The 22253-nt window shown below is 53.5% G+C and overlaps 8 protein-coding genes across 9 annotated transcripts; 5 read left to right on the forward strand and 3 right to left on the reverse strand.

Annotated features, from left to right (window-relative positions):
• Positions 1-93: 93 nt before the first annotated feature.
• On the reverse strand, positions 94-3554 carry PV07_11193 (uncharacterized protein). The gene has a single exon (XM_016398606.1). The coding sequence runs from the start codon at positions 3441-3443 to the stop codon at positions 255-257; it is 3189 nt and encodes a 1062-aa protein (XP_016243168.1). The 5' UTR covers positions 3444-3554; the 3' UTR covers positions 94-254.
• A 400-nt stretch (positions 3555-3954) lies between these two features.
• Positions 3955-4885, forward strand: PV07_11194 (uncharacterized protein; the record flags this gene model as incomplete). The annotated part of the gene is made up of 2 exons (XM_016398607.1): positions 3955-4014; positions 4067-4885. The coding sequence occupies 2 exons, from the start codon at positions 3955-3957 to the stop codon at positions 4883-4885; spliced, it is 879 nt and encodes a 292-aa protein (XP_016243169.1).
• A 250-nt stretch (positions 4886-5135) lies between these two features.
• Positions 5136-5805, forward strand: PV07_11195 (uncharacterized protein; the record flags this gene model as incomplete). The annotated part of the gene is made up of 2 exons (XM_016398608.1): positions 5136-5399; positions 5466-5805. Exons 1-2 carry the CDS (start codon positions 5284-5286, stop codon positions 5803-5805), a joined length of 456 nt encoding a protein of 151 aa, XP_016243170.1. The 5' UTR covers positions 5136-5283.
• A 1687-nt stretch (positions 5806-7492) lies between these two features.
• Positions 7493-11199, reverse strand: PV07_11196. Of its 2 annotated transcripts, XM_016398610.1 has the most exons (4): positions 9852-11199; positions 8359-9751; positions 8046-8258; positions 7493-7921 (listed from the first exon to the last, which is right to left on the reverse strand). In XM_016398610.1, exons 2-4 carry the CDS (start codon positions 8797-8799, stop codon positions 7781-7783), a joined length of 795 nt encoding a protein of 264 aa, XP_016243172.1. In that variant the 5' UTR covers positions 8800-9751; positions 9852-11199; the 3' UTR covers positions 7493-7780. The 2 variants fall into 2 exon arrangements, with proteins under 2 accessions (XP_016243172.1, XP_016243171.1); XM_016398609.1 differs by having other exon boundaries at positions 8359-11199.
• On the forward strand, positions 9823-10922 carry PV07_11197 (uncharacterized protein). The gene has a single exon (XM_016398611.1). It carries the CDS (start codon positions 9961-9963, stop codon positions 10840-10842), a length of 882 nt encoding a protein of 293 aa, XP_016243173.1. The 5' UTR covers positions 9823-9960; the 3' UTR covers positions 10843-10922.
• Positions 11200-11236: 37 nt separating the features above from the next.
• PV07_11198 (myosin-1) lies at positions 11237-15850 on the forward strand. Its single transcript, XM_016398612.1, has 3 exons — positions 11237-11545; positions 11602-14941; positions 14998-15850. The coding sequence occupies exons 1-3, from the start codon at positions 11543-11545 to the stop codon at positions 15438-15440; spliced, it is 3786 nt and encodes a 1261-aa protein (XP_016243174.1). The 5' UTR covers positions 11237-11542; the 3' UTR covers positions 15441-15850.
• Positions 15851-16331: 481 nt separating this feature from the next.
• Positions 16332-18462, forward strand: PV07_11199 (uncharacterized protein). Its single transcript, XM_016398613.1, has 4 exons — positions 16332-16864; positions 17089-17222; positions 17338-17369; positions 17534-18462. Exons 1-4 carry the CDS (start codon positions 16480-16482, stop codon positions 18060-18062), a joined length of 1080 nt encoding a protein of 359 aa, XP_016243175.1. The 5' UTR covers positions 16332-16479; the 3' UTR covers positions 18063-18462.
• A 96-nt stretch (positions 18463-18558) lies between these two features.
• PV07_11200 (uncharacterized protein) lies at positions 18559-21563 on the reverse strand (the record flags this gene model as incomplete). Its single annotated transcript, XM_016398614.1, has 2 exons — positions 18559-21481; positions 21545-21563. 2 exons carry the CDS (start codon positions 21561-21563, stop codon positions 18906-18908), a joined length of 2595 nt encoding a protein of 864 aa, XP_016243176.1. The 3' UTR covers positions 18559-18905.
• Between the last annotated feature and the right edge of the window lie 690 nt (positions 21564-22253).

Below are 22253 nucleotides of genomic sequence, written 5' to 3' on the forward strand. Positions count from 1 at the left end.
AAAATGATGGCGACATGGCGAATCCGCCGTCACCATCGTTTATCTCCGAAAATTCGGCCACCAGCAACACACTGCGGTCCATCAGCGAATCTTCAGCCATCAAGCCATGTAATGATTGATCTATTGCATATCATCGTAAGTCCGACGGTACGATACTCGATGCTGGATGCTATGCCCTATGCTCCATGCTCGCTCTCTCCAAACACCAACGCTTGCTTGATGAGCCCATGAACAAAACCACCAAACACCTCCGCTCAATGCTTGTTTCCAACTTTGCTCGCCCCGTGGCCGTCGCCATCGCCTCCAAACCTCCCGACCGTCACCCACTGCAGCTTGATCCTCTTGTCATCGCGTCGTTCTTGTAACCCGCTCCAGCCTAACCTCTCTTCTCCCATCTTGCCCAGTCCGCCCTCTTTGATCCAGCATCCGATGACGGCGCGAGCCCAGCAGAGCTTCTCCTTGATCTCGTTGGTGCGCACAATCTCCATCTCCGAGCGACGTAGCGTATCGCTCATGATATCTTCCAATGGCAAGCTCAATTCGTCGCGACGTTCCATGGCCTCCCCGCTTAGTCCGCCGTGGCTTGCAAGTCCAATGGCGTCAGTTGGCATGAGATACACGCAATTGACTCGGTACTGGCCATCCTCGCCATCCTCCTCCGCAGCCGGCCTGTAGATGGTGATCTTGGTATGGTCGGGAAAGTTGAACTGCAATCCGCCATCTGCGAATCTCCAGACACCAACATTTCCCACTCGTTGGTAGAAGTGCACAAAGCGCTCGCTCTTGCCTGCCGCCCTCCCACTGGTCGAGTCGTCATGCCTCCCCTGTTTGTTCATGTATTTCCCAAACTTGTCCAAAAGCGCGACCTCCTTCATCCGCTCAGCCTCACTGCCCTCTAAGCGACTCTGAATGGCGTTGGCTGCGGCGACTTGATTTGGGTGTGCTGCAAGGTCGAGCAGGAATCTTCGGGCAGGGACGTCCAGCCGTTTCATCCCTGTCTCATAGTCGCTCTGCTCATAGAATTCGACGTCCGCGGCATTGGCACCTTGAGGCACAAATTGATACTCAAGGCCTTTGGCCCGCCGGATTGTGTGGCTGCTCGCATTGCGCACGACCACACAGCTACTCGGCAAAGAGTTGTCTTCCGCCGATTTCAAAATCATGCCAACCGTGCCATCGGAGAGGATATATGCTATACCATGCCGGGTGGAATAGTCTACCCATTTGTCAACCCGAGGGTATGTGGACCGAGTCCGGACCTTTCTTGTGCCGTACGCTGATCTTGGGCGCCTTCCTGCCTCATCAAATATTCGCTGGTCAAGAGCCCTGTGGAGGCTTTGCAGGGAGTTGAGAACATCGAGATTGGAAGACTGAGGGACCGATGTAGCGCGGTCTGTTCTCGCGATAATCCTAGGTTGATGTTGCGGAAGAGACACTGTGTGGGCGCGGTCCGTCGTCGATCGTGCCCGTGGTCTCTGTTCGTTGCTGGCTTGTCTCTGCTTCTCTGCCATCCCTGACACTCTTTGCCTGTCATTTCCACTGGTGGGCTGTAGCACATGAGAAGGCACGTCTCCCGTTGACCCTGCCGATTCAGGAGAGGAGGACTTCGGGCGAGTAGTTGTACCATCTGTTACCACAACCGAACGTGAATTACTCTTCGCTGGTTGGCTCTCAGGGTTCGAGGTGGTCGTGGAAATCCCGCTTTTGATTCTCCGAACCTGCGGTCTGGTCTGGCTCAGTTCTTGTTTCATCATCTCATTTATTCCGTCAGGCGCAGTCGTCGATCTCGGTAGTGTCCTGGACATCTGGGGAACTGGATCTCGCAAAGCCGCGCTTCTCGTTGTACGGATGGTGGCAGCTCGTATAGGCCGTTCTCTCAACAGAGGTTGAAGAGGAAGCTCAACAATTTGCGGTGGTTCTGGCCTGGGCATATCTTCTTGAGGGGGAATAGGAGCTCTTCGGATTGCGCCTGAAGGCAGTGCTTGCTGCCTTTGCTGTGCCGCGAAGCTTTGAAACTGTCTAGATGTCGCACTTGCCTGTGGTAAAGAAGCGATGGGCGCCACCACTGGCAATACCTCTGGCTGGGCTTCGGCGATTCTCGAAGGGAGCAGTTCTGGTTGTTCTGAAATAGGCTTCCGACTGCGGACGCGTGTTGTAAGGAGTGGATGCTTCTGCCGTGCTGTCCATTCAGCGTGAGCGTCTGAGAACTGTTTATACAGAGTCCCTGGTGGTAAGGGGACAACTGGTGCACACCCTTCTCTATTTTCGGCCTCAATTTCCACCAGTGTCGATATGTTCAAACCAGTGCCGACTCCCGCGCGAGGTCGACCGTCAGAACCAATGCCTATGCCACATTCACGGCATATTCTGCTGTGACTGATCCCGTAGCCTGATTGTACTTTGTCGCCGCGAGGGTCGGCATTTTCCAGCCATATTGGATTCGCTCTTAGACAAGAAGTGTCCAATTCGTCTGCAATCGCTCCCATGGTGAAGAAATCATGCTCAACAAGTTCATCCATCTCCGGTCTTTCAGCAGAGTTGAGGTTTAGACATGAAGCCACAAAATCCTTTGCTTGTTGAGGAATGTAATTCTTACTGTCGATCCTCCACTCGTATTCCAGCGTCCTCAGTTTAGTGTAAATCTCCTGTTGTGTCTTTGACTGGAAGGGAGGAGTGCCCATGAGCATGGCATAACATATCACCCCAATGGCCCAGGTATCAACCTTGTTGTCATGGCCACGGTTGCCTGATTTGCTCAAAATTTCTGGAGCGATGTAGTTTGGGGTACCGCATAGTGTTGTCCGACGATCATGCTCATCTGCCATAACGGCAGCCAATCCAAAGTCTCCAATCTTGATATTCATTCGGGCGTCCAGGAAAATATTGCCCATTTTCAGATCTCGATGAATAACGGATCGCTTGTGCATGTATTTCACTCCTCCACAAATCTGGATCATGTACCGGCGCACTTCAGGTAGACTGAGACAGGAGCGAGCTTTGACCATTTCCGTAAGACTCCCATTGGGGCACATCTGAAGGACCACATAGGTGTGTTCGTCGATGGTGAACGCACGAAGGAATTCGACAATGTTTGGATGGTGCATTTTGGCATGGATTTGAAGCTCAGTTCGGAACTTCTCCATCATCTTTTTCTGCTCAACCTTTGCTTTGACGACCTTGAGAGCAAATACTTCGAATGTTGTTTTTGATTTTCCCTCGAAACAAACTGCGAACCCTCCTTTTCCTAGCTTCTTGCCCATTATATAGGTCTCCGGCGACGAGCCCGGTTCTGTTATTGAAGGCGGAGGTCTCCATCTGTCGTCGATGCGATCGGGATTGGTAAGTTTGACGTCTGGCTTTGGCTTGGAGTCGACTTTGGGCTTCCTCGTGGCTTTTGGAGGGCCCATCGGAAGATTTGCTGATCGTGGCGAAAGAACCTCCATGTCAGATGCGCAGGTCTTCCCAGACAGCGGTGCATATATCGCTGCTGCCAACGGTTCTCAGAGACAAAGACAGCTGCCGTTGCAGCTTGAGGTATGAGAACAACTCGGCAGGTGTACCATGCAATTCATTGGTGACAAGAAGGGATAGAAAGTAAACATTGACTAACCATAACAGGCAAAGATCAAGGACTATTACTTGGCATGTTTGTCACTGATGCGGAAATTTCATTCTTCCGGCGAGGGGCCTCTGGGCCCTCCAAGCTCCCCACTGGCACCCAACTGGAGCTCAATAACGTACGGCCCCGAGCCCGGCCATAACGAGGCCGAGCGAAGAGCCACTCAAACTTGAGGCTCACCAGTTTACTCTCTTGAATCGCTCAATGACTGTTTGAGCATCTGGCGACGCGAGAGTGCTGCAAGATGATGAAGCATAACTAAAGACTGGTGGATGTGTGACTGTTGTTAATGGCGCCCGCTGAATGCCCATCACTTCGTTGGTATCGGTATCAACATGTCGCTTGCTCTCAAGTTCAGTTCCCTCGCTATTCGTACCCTTTCCAAGCCAATAGCTGTAAGTTGTCGCAATGGTTTCTGCGCCGTCGAGTTGCCTCTGACTGTGAAAGAATTTCATCAAGAAACAAGCACGCGAACATGATGGCTTCCGCCGGACCTGCATCTCTTTCGCCCAAACTCTCCACCGAATCGACATGCGATGGCGGATTGGCCTACTACAAGATGCCGCAGCGCTGGAAAGACAGGTGGCAAAAGAGCAGGCGGCAGAGGCTGCTAAGAAGCATAAACACACCAACATATCTACCGTCAAGACAGAAGCACAGATGAAAGCTGAGGAGGAAGCTGCCGCAAAGGCTGCCAAAGAAGCACAGGAGCCTCCAAAGCCGCGTGCAAAACCCAAGATCAGACCTTTGTCTGAAGCCAAAGCAATCGAGTCAGGCGCCAATTTCATAAGCGAGGCATTTCTCTTCAGTGTTGCGGCGGGTCTGATACTGTTTGAGTCATGGCGGTCGGGCAGGAAAGCGACCCAACGGAGAGATGATATCGCTGAGAGACTGAACGACCTGGAGGAGTCTGAGAAGGCTGCCCGAAAAGCATTGGTCGAGTTAGAGAGGGAAGTCCTCCGCCTGCGGGCAAAAGAGAAGAACGGGAAGCCAACCGCCGCAATAAGATTACTGCCGAAGGAGATTTATGAAGAGAAAGAAGAAGAGAAAGCAGCGACGCCGGTTGGTTGGTGGTCAAGGATCACGTCCTTCGCATCTTTCAACAAGGATGACAAGGAGGCAAAGGAAGCACTCGCAGCGAACGAGCCAGGACCTGCAGAAAAGATCCTCGTACAGTCTGATAAGGCATTAGAGGAGAAACATAAACAACAGAAGGCCCTTGAAGACGCAGAAAAGGCGACTTCAGAGCAGAAACCAAAACCGTGAGAGACTGAAGGAGATAAAGATGCCTATACGTGGTCATCGCCTCCTTGGCAGCGGATGATGCTGACCAGAACTCCCGACTCAACATTTGTACATTTACCTTGATACAGAGATACCCCAATTGAAAAAAGGAGTCCGATATGATCCACGCGAAGTTTTCCGTGTTGCTCCGTACTCTACCAGAATGGCGCACATTGGGGCATGCCCTGGTCAGCTCAACGTCCTTCAACTTCCAAGGTCATCAGTGAGGACACCGGGACAAGAGCAAGCTGACGAATACAGCAGAAGACGAGGCGTGTGAATGCGATCTCGTCATTCCACTCGATCGACTCAATCAACCCGCCACGCTCAACGTTCTCTTACTGTGGTCCTCCGACGCCTTGGCCGCCATCGAAGCGCGAATGCGTCCGTTCCTGTCAAAGGCGAAGCAGGGGAGCGATCATCATGTTGCCGTGGTGGTTGACAACAAAGAGGACTCAATGCATACCTTTCAGATGCTCTCATCCCTACAAAGCCGGTAAGGTGTTCTGGAGTCCACATATGACAGGGCTTCGACCGTCTCAGTCTCGCTGACCGCCACCAGAATGCTGGATATTTCACCTATCCCCACTCTCACTGCGCTGTCAATCGAAAGCGTCGTGCCTACGATTGAACGCTTTATTCAAGAGCTGCACAAGAAATACGAGTTCAAAGCACCGCCGATGCCGATGCCTACCGCCTTGGTCGCTCATGCCAGCATCTCCGCACCCGGTCATCCCCTCTCCCAACACGATGCCAATGTCTTGACCGACCTTTGTCATTCCATCCGAGATTTGGAGGAAGCTACGAGGACAAGCAACAGGAGGGAGCAATTGGCAGAGTATCTAGGACCAGTTGTCACAAAGAGCCTCGTTGATTTCTGGGAGGATGAGTGGATCATCTGATCACGCACGAACTAAGGGGATTGCGGACGTTTATGAAGCCTGAATCCTTCACTTGTGGTACATCAATCCACGCAAGATCTGGTACCCTTTCACCCGCTTCCATCGCCACTAGTGCACTCCCGAACCTGTGTGATTCACCTTCCTCGAGACGCCTCGCTGATTTCTCTTCATCCAAGCCCACACTTTATGGAATGTTACAGACCCCAGCATGCGATTTTGCGGTGATCCAAAAGGTGACGCCAGAAGCTACTGGCGCTACTGTGACGGTAAGGAGAATTGCCGCCCAGGCAGATCTCATTCTCCGCAGTATGCTTTTCTTGTTCCGCTGTTGTGTCGCCCCTTTGTCCCAAAAGAATGGCGTGACTTCTTCAGGGCTACCTTCGCTCTGCACCTCCCCACCTTCAGAAGGATGGTCGTCTGATGTCTTGCAAAAGAAGCCCATATTGACAGTGGGTAAGAAGCCGCAACGAGTTGACAGCCAAAGTCCGACCACTGCCAGTTTGACAGTTAAACCCCCGAGGAGAGAATTCCAGACATACGATCAAAATATATGATCGTACTCGCAGTCCAACTCCGGCCTGGCTTACTGGTTTGATGTCCAAGCCGTCCTCTCGCTCCAGCCTCTCCGAGGCAAAAAAGTGGACGAAGGATCTCGACAGACCGATCGAGCTCGTCCTTGTGTTACGTTTCCGGCCGCCTGCTTTTGAGGTCCGGAAGAGTCGCCCTCAAAAGCGATGGAAGCGTCCCCGGCGAATTTCGACGGTGTCGACTCAACAGAGGTCATCTAGGAAGCGCAAGATCTGGCTAGGCGCCTGTTCGCCGCTGAGGATCTTGAATGCACTGGTGGCGAGGAGGTGGTTGAGGCTTAATCCGCATACGTCGTCGTCGCCGCCGACTCTGCAAAGGTAATGGGGGAAGCACAGGACTTGACTAGGCAGGCGCTTGTTTGCCGCTGAGTATATCCGAAAGTTCAGGGCGAGGAGATCGTCGAGGCGTACCTGGCATATTTCAATGAGGCTTACTCGAAGAAGGTGATGGAAGCCTAGGAACTCGTGAAGACGGGCGGAAAGAGGGAAGGCGATCGAACAAGGAGTTTCGAGGGTCATGGGATGGCAATATGCTCCTCTCGACTGCACACAAATGCCACTCAGATTGTAGAACTAGATAACCCTCGCCGTGATACACAAGTTTTACGTGCCGCAAGTTGTCGATGAAAGTGTCTTGGTACCTGATAGGTAAGGATACGGATTCCCTCCTCTCTGCCACCTCGTCTTCTCTGGTCGGCATGTTCAGAGCATGAGGGTATGTAGAAGAGAAGCCACAGGGCGTCGCATCTTAGTAGGAAGGAAACCTGCTCAGAGCTTAACGTGCGCCTCACCCTAACCGTACCGGTTTTATAACCCGCTCACCCTCTCCAGAACTACCCGCGCCTCACCCTGATTACCTAGGGAGGCTGAAGTTGATGTCGCCCTATATACCCCCCACCCTCTTCCGGCTCGTACGAGTCAGGGGTAGCTCGAGTGAGTGAAGTCCTAATACTGGGAAATTGATAATGAAGGGCTCAACGTCTATAGAATTTACTTTTGAGAAGCGAGAGGATACACCCCGTGTATGATGGCACGGAGGCTCAGCCTCGCCGAAAGGCTTATCATGGAAGTACCGAAGCAGAGATTTTTGCGGAAAAATACAAGCCCCTGATGGATCAGTTCATTGCCAACCTGGGCTTCTGACGCTGACAACGATACGTCGGAGGTGCGGGCAGAATCTCATTTGACCTGGTCTTGCCCTCGCACAACCATTCTAGCTCGTGGTTTACATTGTTCGTTTCTACACTTTGCGACTCCCTCGTGGCTCCGTGGCAGAGTGTCTATGGAGTCACGCTTCCGTCAACAGTCAGTCTCGGTTGTCGCTCGGTAATGACTCTTCTGCCCTCCATTTCCCCATTTCCCCGATCTTGACCAGCCTCGTCGTTGCTCTAGAAACGCCTGTATCCCGAGAGCTTTGGCATCTTCATCGAGGGCATATTCATCTTGGCACTGTGCTGCGAAGCGATGAATAGAATAAGACCGAGACCCTCCAAAAGCACCACGACGATTGCCGCAAAAAAGGTATAGTTCTGGAAAGAATCGAGATGCGTCAGTAGACATTCCTGTGCGCAGAAGACAAAGAGCGAGACAAGGTTCGTCTTGTCACCAAAAAATTTACATCAAAGGGATAGCGGATTCGGGGTTCGGACGTACGTTCTCAATACAGAGGGCGTTCCAGGCCACGTCTCCATCCTTGGTAGAGCGTTTGTGGCAGCTCCACGACCAAAGATCCCAGTTCTTCTTCTTGTCGCCCATGCTGTCAACGACCTTGAAGTACACGAGGGCAGCAATCCACGCGGAAAGCAACAAGCTGGAGCTAAGATAAACGGCCCAGACGTGGGATGCACCTCTGCGCGCGCTCTGACACTGATGGACAGACGATAATATCAGTTTTGATCTCACTAATCTTGGGATGAAAAAGGAGAAAGACTCATCCAGGCAAAGAGGAGGACAGATGGATACATACACAGCCACAGAGACTTCCAAATGCGATGAAATGGACGACAACGGCGGCCACAGCGGCACCCAACATGACCCACGTCGGCCAGGGATCGATGATAGCCCAGATCATGGTCTGGAAGCCCGTCGTCTGGTTCCTTGTCGACTGACGTCGCGTCTTGAGCCAGACGTAGATCGAGTAGGCTTGGATACCGAGGATTGTGATGGCCAGGACAAGCGACAGGACTCTGAAGACGGTGCGGATAGTCTGGAAGCGAGCACGAGGAGCGCGCTCATTGTTGAGACGGCCGCCCTGACTGCGTGGCTGGTTCATAGCATGCTGCTGGCGCGCGTGGTCTTCCTGCTTCAGAAGAGTCTCGTCGTCCGCGGCAGCGTCCATGTGTCTGTCGGCGTCGTACCCGTCTCGGGCGTGCCGAAACGGCTCATAGGAAGATTGGTGAGGGTCCATTGTTCGCCTCCAAGCAGTTTTGAGTCGGACTCAACGGCTTCTGGCCTGGGTGGGGAGGTGCAAAAGAGTGATCGAGGGAAATCAAAGAAAATATGCTTAATGCTGGCGAGGTTGGGTATGTGAGATGGGTATTGCTGGATATGAATGCTTTCAAACAGGTACCCCCCTGAATGCTATATTTAACGTGTTGGGTTGCCCATCCTCTCAAAACTGTCAACTCGATACATATCAAGCGGCGACTCCGTGGATACTGGCCATGACCAATGTGACCAATTTTCCCAATGCAGGTCGCGCACATATGTTTGCCCACAGCTAACATCCCTGCTAGATCCATCAGTGCTTATCACAAACTTTGATAGAGTGATACCAGGTGGGATGGTCCATTAGTGCTTATCACCGTTAAGGTGACGGCGGAATGCTTGGTCTCCTCTTTTGCCCGCTGCCAAGACTTTGTTCCCCTAATCTCGGCTATACAAGTCGCAAGTATACTCATTCTGCGGCTCTTTCAGATTATTGCATCAAGAAGGTGTCATGAGTGGTTTTATGCTCTGGACCAAAATCTGACACCAGAGACACCGGTGCGTTTGGTCAGCAGCCCTACCAGCCATTGGCAAGCTTGCGTCGCGAGGACCCAATCCAGCTATACATGGCCAGCGAGTATTCCTGCCGGGTAAAGGTCCATGGTCGGAGCTGATACACGGCAAGATTGTTGGAAATTAACTCACCCTTGCGCCACTCTGTCAAAGACACTCTGACTGTCTTGCTGCAACAGTACCCGCCCATTCTCACTCCGCTTGCGCCGCGTCGACCTATTGGCGGTTGGGTACTGGGTAGAGGAGCCAAGATGAAGAGTCGAGTGCACCGAGTATTTTCCGCTTCGAGGTCGCATCAGCCAAAGATCTTGGGGGCTCTAATTTGGTCTGAGGTGGACTCATGCTGCCCTGGTTCCCTGCTATGGCGCATCAGTGTATAAGTACAAGCTCTCAGGGTGCGGGCTGACAGGCAGAGTGGTTCTACTGCGTGCAAACCTCAAGACGAAGTCTTCATCTCACATTACCTGCTCCACCCCTTACTGGCATCTCCCGTCACAACAGCGCGGTGGCAGGCAGCGACGTTCCTCCCTTGCCCGCATCTCAAAAAGCTGGTGCTGCTGCATCGATCATGGAGATCTTCTTGTGCCTCTCTTCCCTCATCCTGGCAGTGGCCGGCGATATCTCCCTCCAGACCTTCAACGACGACAATTGTGGAGGAGGTGGAGGCACCGCCATCCAAAACATCCATGCCAATGGCAAGGATACGACAGACAGCAGCGGTTGTCAAGCACAGGGCCAGTTCAATTCGGTCAACGTGGTCAGTGTCGACTCAGGCTTCCAGTGCAACATTTACGGCGACAGCGCGTGCCAAAACTTTCTCGAGACCGTGTCGACGGTCGCATGCACGCCTGTGATCGGTCAGGCTGCCATCTGCTTCAATCAAGCCGCCTTCGACAATCCATTTGTCGAATCGACGAGCAACGTCGCGGTCGGCGCGTTGGCAATCCAGATCTTCGGCGGGGACACGCTGCAGAACCAGATCAACAACGTGGTCAACCAGGCATGCGCAAGCGGTACTGCGTGCGATCCCACCAACACGCTTGTCCTCTCTCAGACCATCTCACCCTCCAATATTGCGTGCAACGAAGGACTCCAACTGATCGATCCAGGGGCGTGTAGTTCGGAAGACTGCACCACCACGATCGCCATGTCGGGAGGATTCAACGACAACAACCAAAGAGACTACATGAAAGGATTGATGCAGAAGGCTTTGGACACAGTGCCGTCGCCAGTCTCTTTTGTCGGAGTCCAGGTTGTTGACAAGGACAAGGCCGTACAGGCGTCCATGACTGTCAGTGTCAACAGTCAATGCACTTCGGTCCCGCCCCCGTCCGGCTTTCAATGCTCAGATGCTTTGAAAGATACCGTGAGTGCCGCCCTGGCAACAGTACCGGGTGTGGGAGGAGTCTCGTCGCTCGTATTTCAGGTGGCTTGCGACGTAGCCGGATAGTTTCTAGATCTCGGAATATTGCATGCAGCGAAGTAGCTAGACCTCTTGTATAAAAGACATAATGACCTGGCGAAGTGGGCACATCATTCTGCGTCGAGCATTTTCCTTTCTCTTGCTTCCTGACATGTACAGGCTTAATTGACTTCCAGGCACGGTCAGGTCGATCTGGGGCAAAAGGCTGGTTCGTGTGGAGTACGAGACGTTGAAGCCAAGAAAGATGACGGATCGTCAGCGCTGGATTGCGTGTCGCAGCCTCACAGCCACATCGAACTGTGGCGATGGAGATTGGAGGGCATGAGTGCCTGTCTCGGGGAGAGAAGCAGGCTGCTGGATGGCTGTGGATGGTGGAATACGCAGGCTGCACAGGCCAGAGGCTGGTGAGGCGTGGTGACTGACTAACCGCAGCTTCCGCTATAGCGCCGTTGGTATGTCATAGTCGCTCCGGCGCCTGTCTCGGTGCCTGACTGTCGCAAGCATCGACAAAGCCACCACCACTGTCGCACTCACTGCCAATCTCATCGGTGGACAACCACCAGGCCACCCAGTTTTTTCCAATCGTCCTTCTTCCGTGATTCTTTGCTTGGGCAGTTTTCACTCTCTCGTATTCAGTACATGTTCCTCGTCGAGACCGACTATCCTTCGCTTTCTACTCCCGTCTCCCCTCCTCGCGCGCATGTCCTAATCAATCCGAACCTCCACCATGGTCAGTGCCCCCGCCATAATCACGCTCAGACAAACACACTCACTCTCAACTCTTAGGGTCAAACAAAGCGCCGCGACGGCAAGACCTCTCGCGCCCCTAAATCTTCTCTTTTTGGCGGCGGCAAGTCTGCACACGCGGATTCCGGCCAGCCCCAGATCAAAAAGGCGACCTTTGAGATCACAAAAAAGAAGGAAGTGGGCGTCTCAGATCTCACCCTGTTGAGCAAAGTCTCCAATGAGGCTATCAACGACAACCTCAAGAAGCGCTTCGAACATGGCGAGATCTACACCTATATCGGCCATGTGCTGGTCTCGGTCAATCCGTTCCGGGACTTGGGAATCTACACAGACCAGGTTGTCCAGAGCTATCGTGGGCGAAATCGTCTCGAAGTCCCCCCACACGTGTTTGCCGTCGCAGAGTCGGCATACTACAATATGAAGGCTTACAAGGACAACCAATGTGTCATCATCTCGGGTGAGTCGGGCGCAGGCAAGACGGAAGCTGCCAAGCGTTTGATGCAGTATATCGCCAGCGTCTCTGGCGGAACCGACTCCAGAATCCAGAGAACAAAAGATATGGTCCTGGCGACGAATCCGCTCCTTGAATCCTTCGGCAACGCCAAAACATTGCGAAATAACAATTCCTCACGTTTCGGAAAATACCTCGAGCTCGAGTTTAATGAACAAGGTGAGCCTGTGGGGGCCAAAATCACAAACTACCTGCTGGAGAAGAGCCGGGTGGTGGGACAGATCACAAACGAGAGGAATTTCCACATTTTCTACCAGTTCACGAAAGCCGCCCCGAAAGAGTATAGAGATACCTTCGGCGTGCAGCAACCTCAGTCGTATGTGTATACGAGCAAGTCGAAATGCTTCGATGTACCGGGAATTGACGATGCGAGCGACTTCCGAGAGACTCTGAACGCCATGCAGATCATTGGTCTGACCAAGGCGGAGCAGGACAATATCTTCCGTCTTCTGGCAGCCATTTTGTGGATTGGGAACATTACATTTAGAGAGAATGATCAAGGGGGCGTCGATATCGCAGATGAATCCGTGGTGGATTTTGTCGCCTACCTACTGGAAGTTGAATCGTCCCATGTGCACAAGGCGATGACTATCAGAATTGTTGAGACAGCCCGTGGTGGCGGACGCAGAGGGTCCATCTACGAGTCGCCGCTGAATCCGGTCCAGGCTAGCGCGGTGCGAGACGCTCTTGCCAAAGCCATATACTTCAATCTGTTCGATTGGATTGTGGCGCGCACAAATGTCTCACTGAGATCCCAGGGTGTGGTGAAGAACACGATTGGCATTCTTGACATCTACGGGTTTGAAATCTTTGAGAAGAACTCGTTCGAGCAGCTCTGCATCAACTACGTAAACGAGAAGTTGCAGCAGATCTTCATTCAACTGACCTTGAAAGCCGAGCAGGAGGAATACGCCCGCGAACAAATTCAGTGGACTCCGATCAAGTATTTCGACAACAAAGTCGTCTGCTCTTTGATTGAGGACAAGAGACCCCCGGGTGTTTTCGCTGCTCTCAACGACGCTTGTGCAACTGCCCATGCAGATTCCGGAGCTGCCGATCAGACCTTTGTCGGCCGACTCAACTTCCTTTCAAATAACCCCAACTTTGAGAACAGACAAGGTCAATTTATCATCAAGCATTATGCTGGCGATGTGAGCTATCAGGTTGCGGGAATGACGGACAAGAACAAGGATCAACTGCTGAAAGACCTTCTAAATCTGGTCAGCGAAAGCTCGAACGGATTTGTCCACGAGATATTTCCAAACCAAGTTGATCAGGATGACAAGCGACGACCTCCAACTGCCGGGGACAAGATCAAGATATCTGCAAATGAACTGGTCGATACCCTCATGCAAGCCCAGCCGTCTTACATTCGAACCATCAAACCCAACGAGAACAAGTCGCACAAAGAATACAACGAACCCAATGTGCTCCACCAGATCAAATACCTGGGTTTACAAGAAAACGTGCGCATTCGGCGAGCTGGTTTCGCCTACCGTCAGACGTTTGATAAATTTGTGGAAAGATTCGCCCTGCTGTCTCCTAAACTTTCATACGCCGGAGAATACACCTACACCGGAGATGTCAGGACAGCATCAGAAATTATCTTCAAAGATACAAGTATCCCAAAGGAGGAATATCAGATGGGTGTGACTAAAGCCTTCATCAAGACCCCCGAGACATTGTTTGGGCTTGAACATATCAGAGACCGGTATTGGCATAACATGGCCGTCCGCATTCAGAGAGCCTGGAGAAACTACCTGCGGTATCGGGCTGAGGCGGCTACGAGGATTCAAAGGTTCTGGCGCAAATCCAAGGTTGGCGTCAAAGAGATTGAATTCCGAGACCAAGGACACAGACTCCTGGCTGGTCGGAAGGAACGTCGCAGATACAGCTTGCTTGGATCCAGACGTTTCTTCGGCGATTACTTGGGTCTCAATATGCCAGGTGGTCAAGGCCGTGTCCTCAGGGACGCGATCCATCTCAATCCTCAAGAGCGTTGTGTGTTTTCAGCGCGTTGTGAGCTGTTGGTCACCAAGTTCGGACGATCCTCGCAGCGGATGCCCAGGATCCTTGTCCTAACACCAAAATCGGTCTACATCATTGTGCAAGCCGTTGTGAACAACCAGCTTCAAATCTCTGCCGAGAGAACAGTACCCATTGGCGCAGTGAAATACATCTCGTGCTCGAACCTGCGGGACGATTGGTTTGCCCTCGGCATCGGGTCTGCCCAGGAACCGGATCCTCTTCTCAACTGCGTTTTCAAGACTGAATTCTTTCTGCAATTTAAGACGGTCGCGGTCGGCGGCATGAACCTCAAAATCGGGCCCCAGATTGAGTACAACAAGAAGCCCGGGAAACCTGCAGTGGTCAAAGTTCAGAAAGATCCAGGTGTTGCTCGAGACGACGTATACAAGTCAGGAACGATCCATGTTCCACAAGGAGAATCTCCGAATTCGGTTTCGAAGCCTACTCCGCGTGCTAAGGCAATTGCCAGGCCTATCACCACCGGTAAACTGCTCCGACCGGGTGGTCCAGGAGGTCAGCCGTCGAAGACGGCGGCCAGAAGAGCTGTTCCCGCCCCCAGACCCGTGCCCCAAACTCAGCGTCTCGTTCCAACGCCTGCTGCCGCTCATGCCCTTCCTCAACAACTGAACGGCGCTCCATCGCATGCTCGAAACGATTCAGCATCATCATATGGTCGAAACGCGCCTCCACCTCCGCCACCGCCTCCACCAGCAGCCGCTCCCGCCCCGGTGCCTTCCAAGCCCCAAGCTAAAGTGAAGTACGACTTTAACTCACCTAACGCGAACGAGCTGTCTATCAGGGCAGGCGAGATTATAGAGATTATACAGAAGGAAAACAACGGTAAGCACTTGAAGTTCATGACTACGCTTGGATTGGTACTGACGTGAGTCGCTCAGGCTGGTGGCTCTGCAAAAACACCCACACCGAGGCGCAAGGTTGGACACCGTCTGCCTATGTAGAAGAGATTGAGCAGGCCCGCGCCGCACCCCCTCCACCTCCGCCGCCTCCAGTTGCACATCACCGTCCTGTCCCGACGCCATCAGTTATGGTCAACGGAGGGCCTAAGCCTGGGACGCCGTCGGTTGGTGGCAGGGCCAAACCCACGCCTCCCGCACCACCGGCCAAACGACCGGTTCCAGGAGCCAGGAAACCAGATGCATCACCCGCCAGAGATAGTGCAGTGGGTCTGGGGACGAACAGCGGGACCAATTCTGGCCGTGCCACGCCGAGCAGTATTGGCGGGGGTAGTCTGGCTGGTGGATTGGCGGAGGCACTGAGAGCCAGGCAGAGCGCGATGAGCGGCAGAGACAAGGACCGGGATGAGGATGACGACTGGTAGACGAGTGTACTTGGGAGATGACTAGATGTGTGTCATGAATGAAAAATATGACGATTCAGGGCTGATTAGGATGTCGGTCATTTTGGAAGATCGAGTGCACGGGGACGATCTTGTTGGTCTTTCGTCTTCAAAGTGCAGATTGTCATCGCAAGCGTGCAGCTGAAGCAAGAATGAATTGAGACTTGAAATGAACACGACCAAGCCCAGAGCTATCCATGTGTGTCGAGAGAGAACCGTTCGAGGAGACTGAAGATTGGGGTGTCTCTTGCCTGTCTCCCTCACACCATTCGACACCTCCGCTCCTCTTATTGTACTATCTCTCTCTTTGGACCGCGCAAGATCTCTTGGGTACCTCTGCTTGTTCTCTCTGGTATTTGACCACTTTGACCATGCTCCGCCTAATCCCCTCCCCGCCTCGTGTATCGACCGGTTGGCGCATTGAAGCGAAGGGGTGCTCTGTGCTCTGGATGCTCTGGGTTCTCGCGTCATGCCACCACCGCCAGTGCTTCCTCTGAAACCCTTCGAGGTGTGATAGGTCCATCGGCTAAATTTCGACAGTCCCCTCCCAATTTCTCTCCCCCTTCGAAATCCGGCATTTTGCCACGGCTGAATTGGTCATCCCTTGGGATGCATTGCATTGCATTGGCCTCCCCTCCTCTCGCCTCGCCGAGTGTTACTGGGATGGCAGAGAGGGCGGGGGAAGAGAGGAGGGGAAGAAGGATGGATTCGACAGCTGAAGGATTTCCCTCTCAAAATATCCGGCGGATATTGGGACGTTCTCATATCATCCTATACGTTGGGCAAGTCGGTACCTAAGAGGGTGCCAGAAGGGAGGGGGCTAGCGAGGCCGAATAAGAAGAGTATGTGTACCTCTCTATCAACCCGGAATATACACCTGTCTCTGAACATTTCTATCTGTTCTACTGACACACCCACCGCATATTTCTCTTGTCTTTTGGCCGCCTATTTTCTGATCACTGCGACGCGACGTCTTATCAACCGTCAGCAACAAGACCCAACAACCGCCATCGCCGTCGCCATGTCGCCCAATAAGACCTACAAGGTCCTGACGCCCGAGCAGGTCTCGCACTTCCTGGAGCACGGCTACGTGGTGATGCCGGGGTGTTTCAGCCGGGCGGCGGCGGCCGAGTGGACGCGCGACGTGTGGACGCGGCTGGGCATGGACCCGGCGGACAAGACGACGTGGGCGCGCGAGCGCACCAACATGCCGGAGCACCGGCGGCTGACGGTGGCCGAGTTCGCGCCGCGGGCGTGGGACGCCATCTGCGACCTGGTCGGCGGCGAGGCGCGCGTGACGGACAAGAGCCGGACGTGGAGCGACTCGTTCATCGTCAACCTGGGCACCCCCGAGGGCGAGGGCCGGGAGTACCACCCCAAGGAGCTCGAGGGGTGGCATGTCGATGGTGAGTCGATGCTTTTCTCCCCAGTTCAAGGTTGGCAGAGGTGATGTATCTGGAGAGACTGGATCGAGGATTGAAAGCCCATGGAGACTTGTTCGTGTGTGGAGCGAGATGTTCAGAGGCAGAGAGACCCGGGAAGAGTGCAGGAGACGAAGACGAAGACGAAGAGAGCCTCAGCCAGGACTCTCCAAGGTTTTCCATCCCGAGTCTGACGAAATACGGGACAGGCGACTTCTTCATCCACTTCCTCGACTCGCCCGAACAGGCACTCCTGGTAATCCCCTTGTTCACCGACATCCTCCCCAACGGCGGCGGCACGTGGATCTGCACCGAAGGACCGGCGCGAATAGGCCAGTGGCTGGTAAGTCTCTCGGTGTAAGCAACAAGTAGAAGGAAATGAGATCCCTCCCTCCCTCCCTCCCTCCCTCCCTCCAAGTGTGAAGACAGAAAAACTCACCCAATTACCATGCCTGCAGTACGACCACCCCTCGGGCGTCACGCCGCACATGTAAGTCCCCTCCATCCAACATCTAGAGGCAAACACCTCGCAACACCAAGGGAAAAAATCCCCCAACTCAACCCCGGGAAGAAGACACCAGGGGGAGACAAACATCTATCTACATCTCCATCTCCCACAGAGTCCTGAGCTGACAACTCTCCCAACCGCGAAAGGGTCCCAGTCTCCTCACCCCCAACGGAAGGTGAAGGTCAAGGCGATCCCGGCCTGAAATTCTTCAACGACACCGTCCAGGGCTGCGCGCCGGCATCCTTCCACGAGATGACGGGCCAGGTGGGCGACGTGGTCCTGCTGCACCCGCTGATGCTGCACACGGCGTCCAAGAACGGGCGGCGGCTGGCGCGCATCATCACCAACCCGCCCGTGAGCCTGCGGGAGCCGTTCAACTTTGACCGCCGCGGCGGCGCCGACGAGGGCGAGGGCGACGACAATGATGGGAGTGAGGGCGCGTACTCGCTGGTCGAGCTCAAGACGATCCGCGACCTGGGCGGGCCCGACAGGCTGCGCGGCTGGACCATCACGGGCGAGCGCCGCGCCGTGGTCCCCGAGCGGCTGCGCGTGCAGGCCAAGTGGATGGAGGAGGAGAACCGGCGGCTGCGCGAGCGCGGCGTCGAGTATGCGGACCGCACGCAGACCGAGGAGATGGTCCAGCAGCAGGCCCAAGGGCTGGTCGCGGTGGCTTGAGGGAGGGAGGGAGAGAGAGATACCCATCCATACCCTGTGGCTTTGAGAGAGAGAATGTACCCGGGTATGAAGGGAGGAGATTTTCTCCTGATTCACGCAGAGCCAGAAACGCAGAATGCTAGATGCTAAGACACAGAGACTGACTGACATTCTTGACCAAGAGGGCACATCGTGGAGGAGACGGCCGGTCTGTAAAACGAGGATGGGGGTTGAATACGTCTGATGAAGCACCCACGACCTGGGATCTGCGGATCACATTCACCCTTTTGCGACTGTGAAGCAGTCGGTTATGGAGATGTCTTCCATTCAGCTTGGGCTTGCTAAACGATCGAAGATCCAGAGCACTTGCAACATGGGACTAAAGGGAGTTGCTGCATGGTCGTCAAGGCCGACAATGTCGATGTCAATTTATGTATTTTCATTCTTTGCTATCTGCATTCTCTCTCAGCCTGATTCTTCCATTTCAGTATCGAGCAGAAAACATCAAGCCATTCTCCCAATGCCATTTCTACCAGAGTCTCTCAGTCTCTACCATAATTGCCAGTCCCCAGTTCTCGTACCAATATTTCACGTATCAGAAGAGCTCCAAATGACCTGCAATATCCCCAGTCCTCGGGCCAGACTTCAAGATATCGTTTCCTTGTCCATGGCGGTGTTAGTGTGGAAATTCTCACAGTAGTTGATATTGGTGTTGCAGTAAAGTGGTGACTGGGTCGACTTTTATCAAGAAACTCGCTATTCATGAAGCAAGAGGGATGAATTCGCATGGGGCTGGCTTGCTTCGACTGGAATATCTGTTTTTTCGTGACAGTCGAATGCTAAGCCGTGGAATCAAGGACGAGTTCAGTCATGGCCCTGACCCGTTCTGTTCCACCATGCATTTGCAGTCGCATTCATAGGCCAATCCGTCCAATGAGGAGAATCTCCCGAATTATCACTGGTATCGTTGGAGCCGGGCCTATGTCCTCCATGCGACTCCACGACAAATGGGAAGCCTCCGTCCTGGCCACGATCGAGCAGGATCGAATTGTTGGGAAGTATGATCACATCCTCGATATATGCAAGCACAATCTGCATGTTCGAGGCATCACGAACAGTCCCGTCCGGCATTTCACGACATTGAGGAATGTTCCACTCGTTGACGCAGGGGACAGGGTACTTGAAGATGCAGCTGCAGTAATAGTCGCACCAAGTCACACCTTGATTTTGCACGGTCGAAGTTCGCATGACAGTCATGTTCACAGCACAGAAATACCCCAGATCCGACTGTTGGCAGAAGCTAGGGCCGTCCGCTGCATTGCCACAGTTGAGAGTGAATCTGCTGGAGGGTTGACTGGGGACACCACTCGGAGGGGCAACGGCTGCAGAGCCTGGAATCTCATCTCCAGTCGCAGACATCTCCGCATGTCCCGAGTGTGCCTCGCGAGCGAAAGGATTCGGGCATCTGCAGCTGTGAGTGCATTCGGGGATGTCGGTACCGTTGTGGAAAAGAGTGCGTAGAACAGTGCCTGTCAGCGCGACACATGAATAGCCTTCACTTCGACAGTGATTGGTGAGAGATTCGTTGTATCTGCTATGTGACGAACAGGTCACACCAAAAGGATCAAAGCTGCTGGCCGCCGGGGCAGTCGCGATGTCGTTTGTTCTAGGCTCTGCACTGGCTCTTGTCTTCTTTGGACGCAATGACTGTGCAGACGCACGGCGTCGTGGGGCTCCCGGGCAACTGCAGCCAGCTTGACAGATTTTAACAATGTCCTGAGGATGCTGCAATTCATAAACTGGCCCAGACACGGGGGCACATGTATAGCCCTGATTCTTGCAGTATTGTGTCAGAGACTCATTGAAAGACCAGGTCCCTTTGGTCAACCCATCAAACGAACTGCACCCAAGTAGAATGTCCTGAATGGTCACTTCGCCGGGCGTCGGGGAAGGGTGTGACACTAGGTCATGTTCACTTCCTTCACGCTTCCAAGTCTGCGATGGACAGCCACAAGCGGAGTCGCATTTCTTAATGTCCTTCGAGCCGGGCTGTAAAGTCAAGGTCAATGAAGCGCGTGTAGGGTCGCTGGCGCATGAGTAACCGTGGTTTGCGCAATACATGGTCAAGTTCTTGTCATATAGTAATCCGCCAGTAAAAGGAGATGTTTCGCTGGACTGCTGCGATTTGCATATCATCTGGTGCGGATCGGCTGATGTCACGTCCAAATCTCTCGTAACCACTTTGCGGAAGTCCAATGTCCCATTGGGGTGGACATATGCATCGTTAACATCCCCCAGCAGAGTGCCATTCTCATTGTAGACCATCTTTCCTTTGAGCAGGCACGTTGTGAGAAGGGCCGCGTTTGGAAAACACTGAATCGATGGCTTGAGGTTGATGCAGACACAACTGTGCTCACACCAGTATTCACCGGTGCCTTTGAACTTCAGAGCACCCTTCGCGGTGCAGTAATACTGGTACGATGAACCGCACCATGCTGTGTGCTCGCGGTCCTCGCATAACAATGCGTAGTCATGGCGCTTCGCAAGTGCTTTGGTGGGCGTAAGGTCCAGAGAGCCATCCTCAAGGACTTGGGCGCTTGAGAGTTTGCCGAGAACAGTACCATTGACCGTGTCAAAGACTGTGTCATCCTTGACTCCACAAGAATACACTTTTCCATAATAGAAGCACGGCCTTGGGGCGATGTTGACACAAGCGCAGTGTTGCTCGCAAGTGATTTCGGGCTTGCCAGTGTGTTTCACGACGGCATTCGCATTGCAGAAATAGCCATGTGTTGAGTCCTGGCACAGTCGTGTGAGAGTGCGGTCGTAACAGACTAGTGCATTGTCATGGCTGAGTTCTGTATCACGCTTTGCAACTGCTGTGGTCAAGTCCATGGTGCCATTGGGAAGAATGTTCGCCTCGGAGGCATCGCCAAGAAGCTCGCCGGTTGTGGCGTTCAAAACCATGTTATCAACAACTGAACACTGACTGGAGGCTTTGTTGACGACACAAGGCTTCGGCGCTGGGTTGAGGTTGATGCACTTGCAGATGTCCTGGCACAAGATGTCCTCCTGCTTATACTTCAGCTTGCCCGTGGTGCTGCAAGTGTAACCGATACGTGCGCACATGGCGGTCCATTCTCTGTCGTCGCAGACTAGTGCAAAGCTGTGGAGTGGCATGTCTGCATCTCGACGCTCTAGGGCGGACATGGGCTTGACAGATGAGTGGAAGGAGGCGAGGTCGTGTGAGGGACGAATTGCAACCTCCTTTGACGCAGTCAGAGTGGGAGCATGAAAGCCATGATGAGAAGTGGGTGTGTGGTGCCAGCCGCTGACGACAGAGGTATGGCTTCTGGTATGTTGAAGCGGACCAGCACTGAGGAGACCAGCAAGGAAGCAGAGAATGACGGTGAGATAGAGCCGGGTGGCTTGAGGCCGGCCTGCAAAAGTGTCGGATTAGCTCCTCCTTCTGTGCTATGAAGGGCTATCGAGCCTGGACGCACCTTTGATCTTGACCTTCATGACGGTTGTCAAGCAGCTGTTGAGAGTGTCTGACCTCAAGACTGAAAGAGTTCAAACCGCACCGGCGGTGTAGAGGAAGAGGTCTGGATTGGTTGCGAGAACGAGCGACTTGGCAGAGGAGAAGCGATTGATGAAGAGAACAGTGAGGGTGATGAGCAAGGAAGAAGGAATGAAGATGTTGTTGTTGTCGACGGGAGAAGGAGCATTTTATGTGATAGAATCTGTCGAGAGCGACTTCACTTGGCGAAGTGTCACCAGGTCGCCATTCACTGCGCCGCTGTTCAAGTCTGTCACCCTGCGGCCTGGCAGCGGTTGGAAAGTGAAGACATGCGATACTCAGCTCATCTCTCATCTCACTGCTTTTTCACCAGAGACTGTATACCACCGTGTATTTTTGTCACCGACAATCAACTCCCTCAGCCTCGAACGCTCCTTGCACCTCAAGATGCAAAGTGACCACCATGTCAGGCCACTGTTCGCTTAATCAGATTGAGGTGCATCGTCAACATCTTGCAGTGCAGCCCTTCCACCCGCCTGGTCTGTTATGTTGTTCGACTCAAGGCCGGACATCAACACTCCGGCGTTGCTCAGACCTCCTCTTTCCTTGGCCCAAACCCGACAAGGCTGCAGCCTTGCCCTCGAACAACAACGCCCAAGGACATATGACTACGCCAAACCACATGTGGATGA

The sequence above is a fragment of the Cladophialophora immunda genome (assembly GCF_000835495.1).
Source record: "Cladophialophora immunda strain CBS 83496 unplaced genomic scaffold supercont1.7, whole genome shotgun sequence".
NCBI lineage: Eukaryota > Fungi > Ascomycota > Eurotiomycetes > Chaetothyriales > Herpotrichiellaceae > Cladophialophora > Cladophialophora immunda.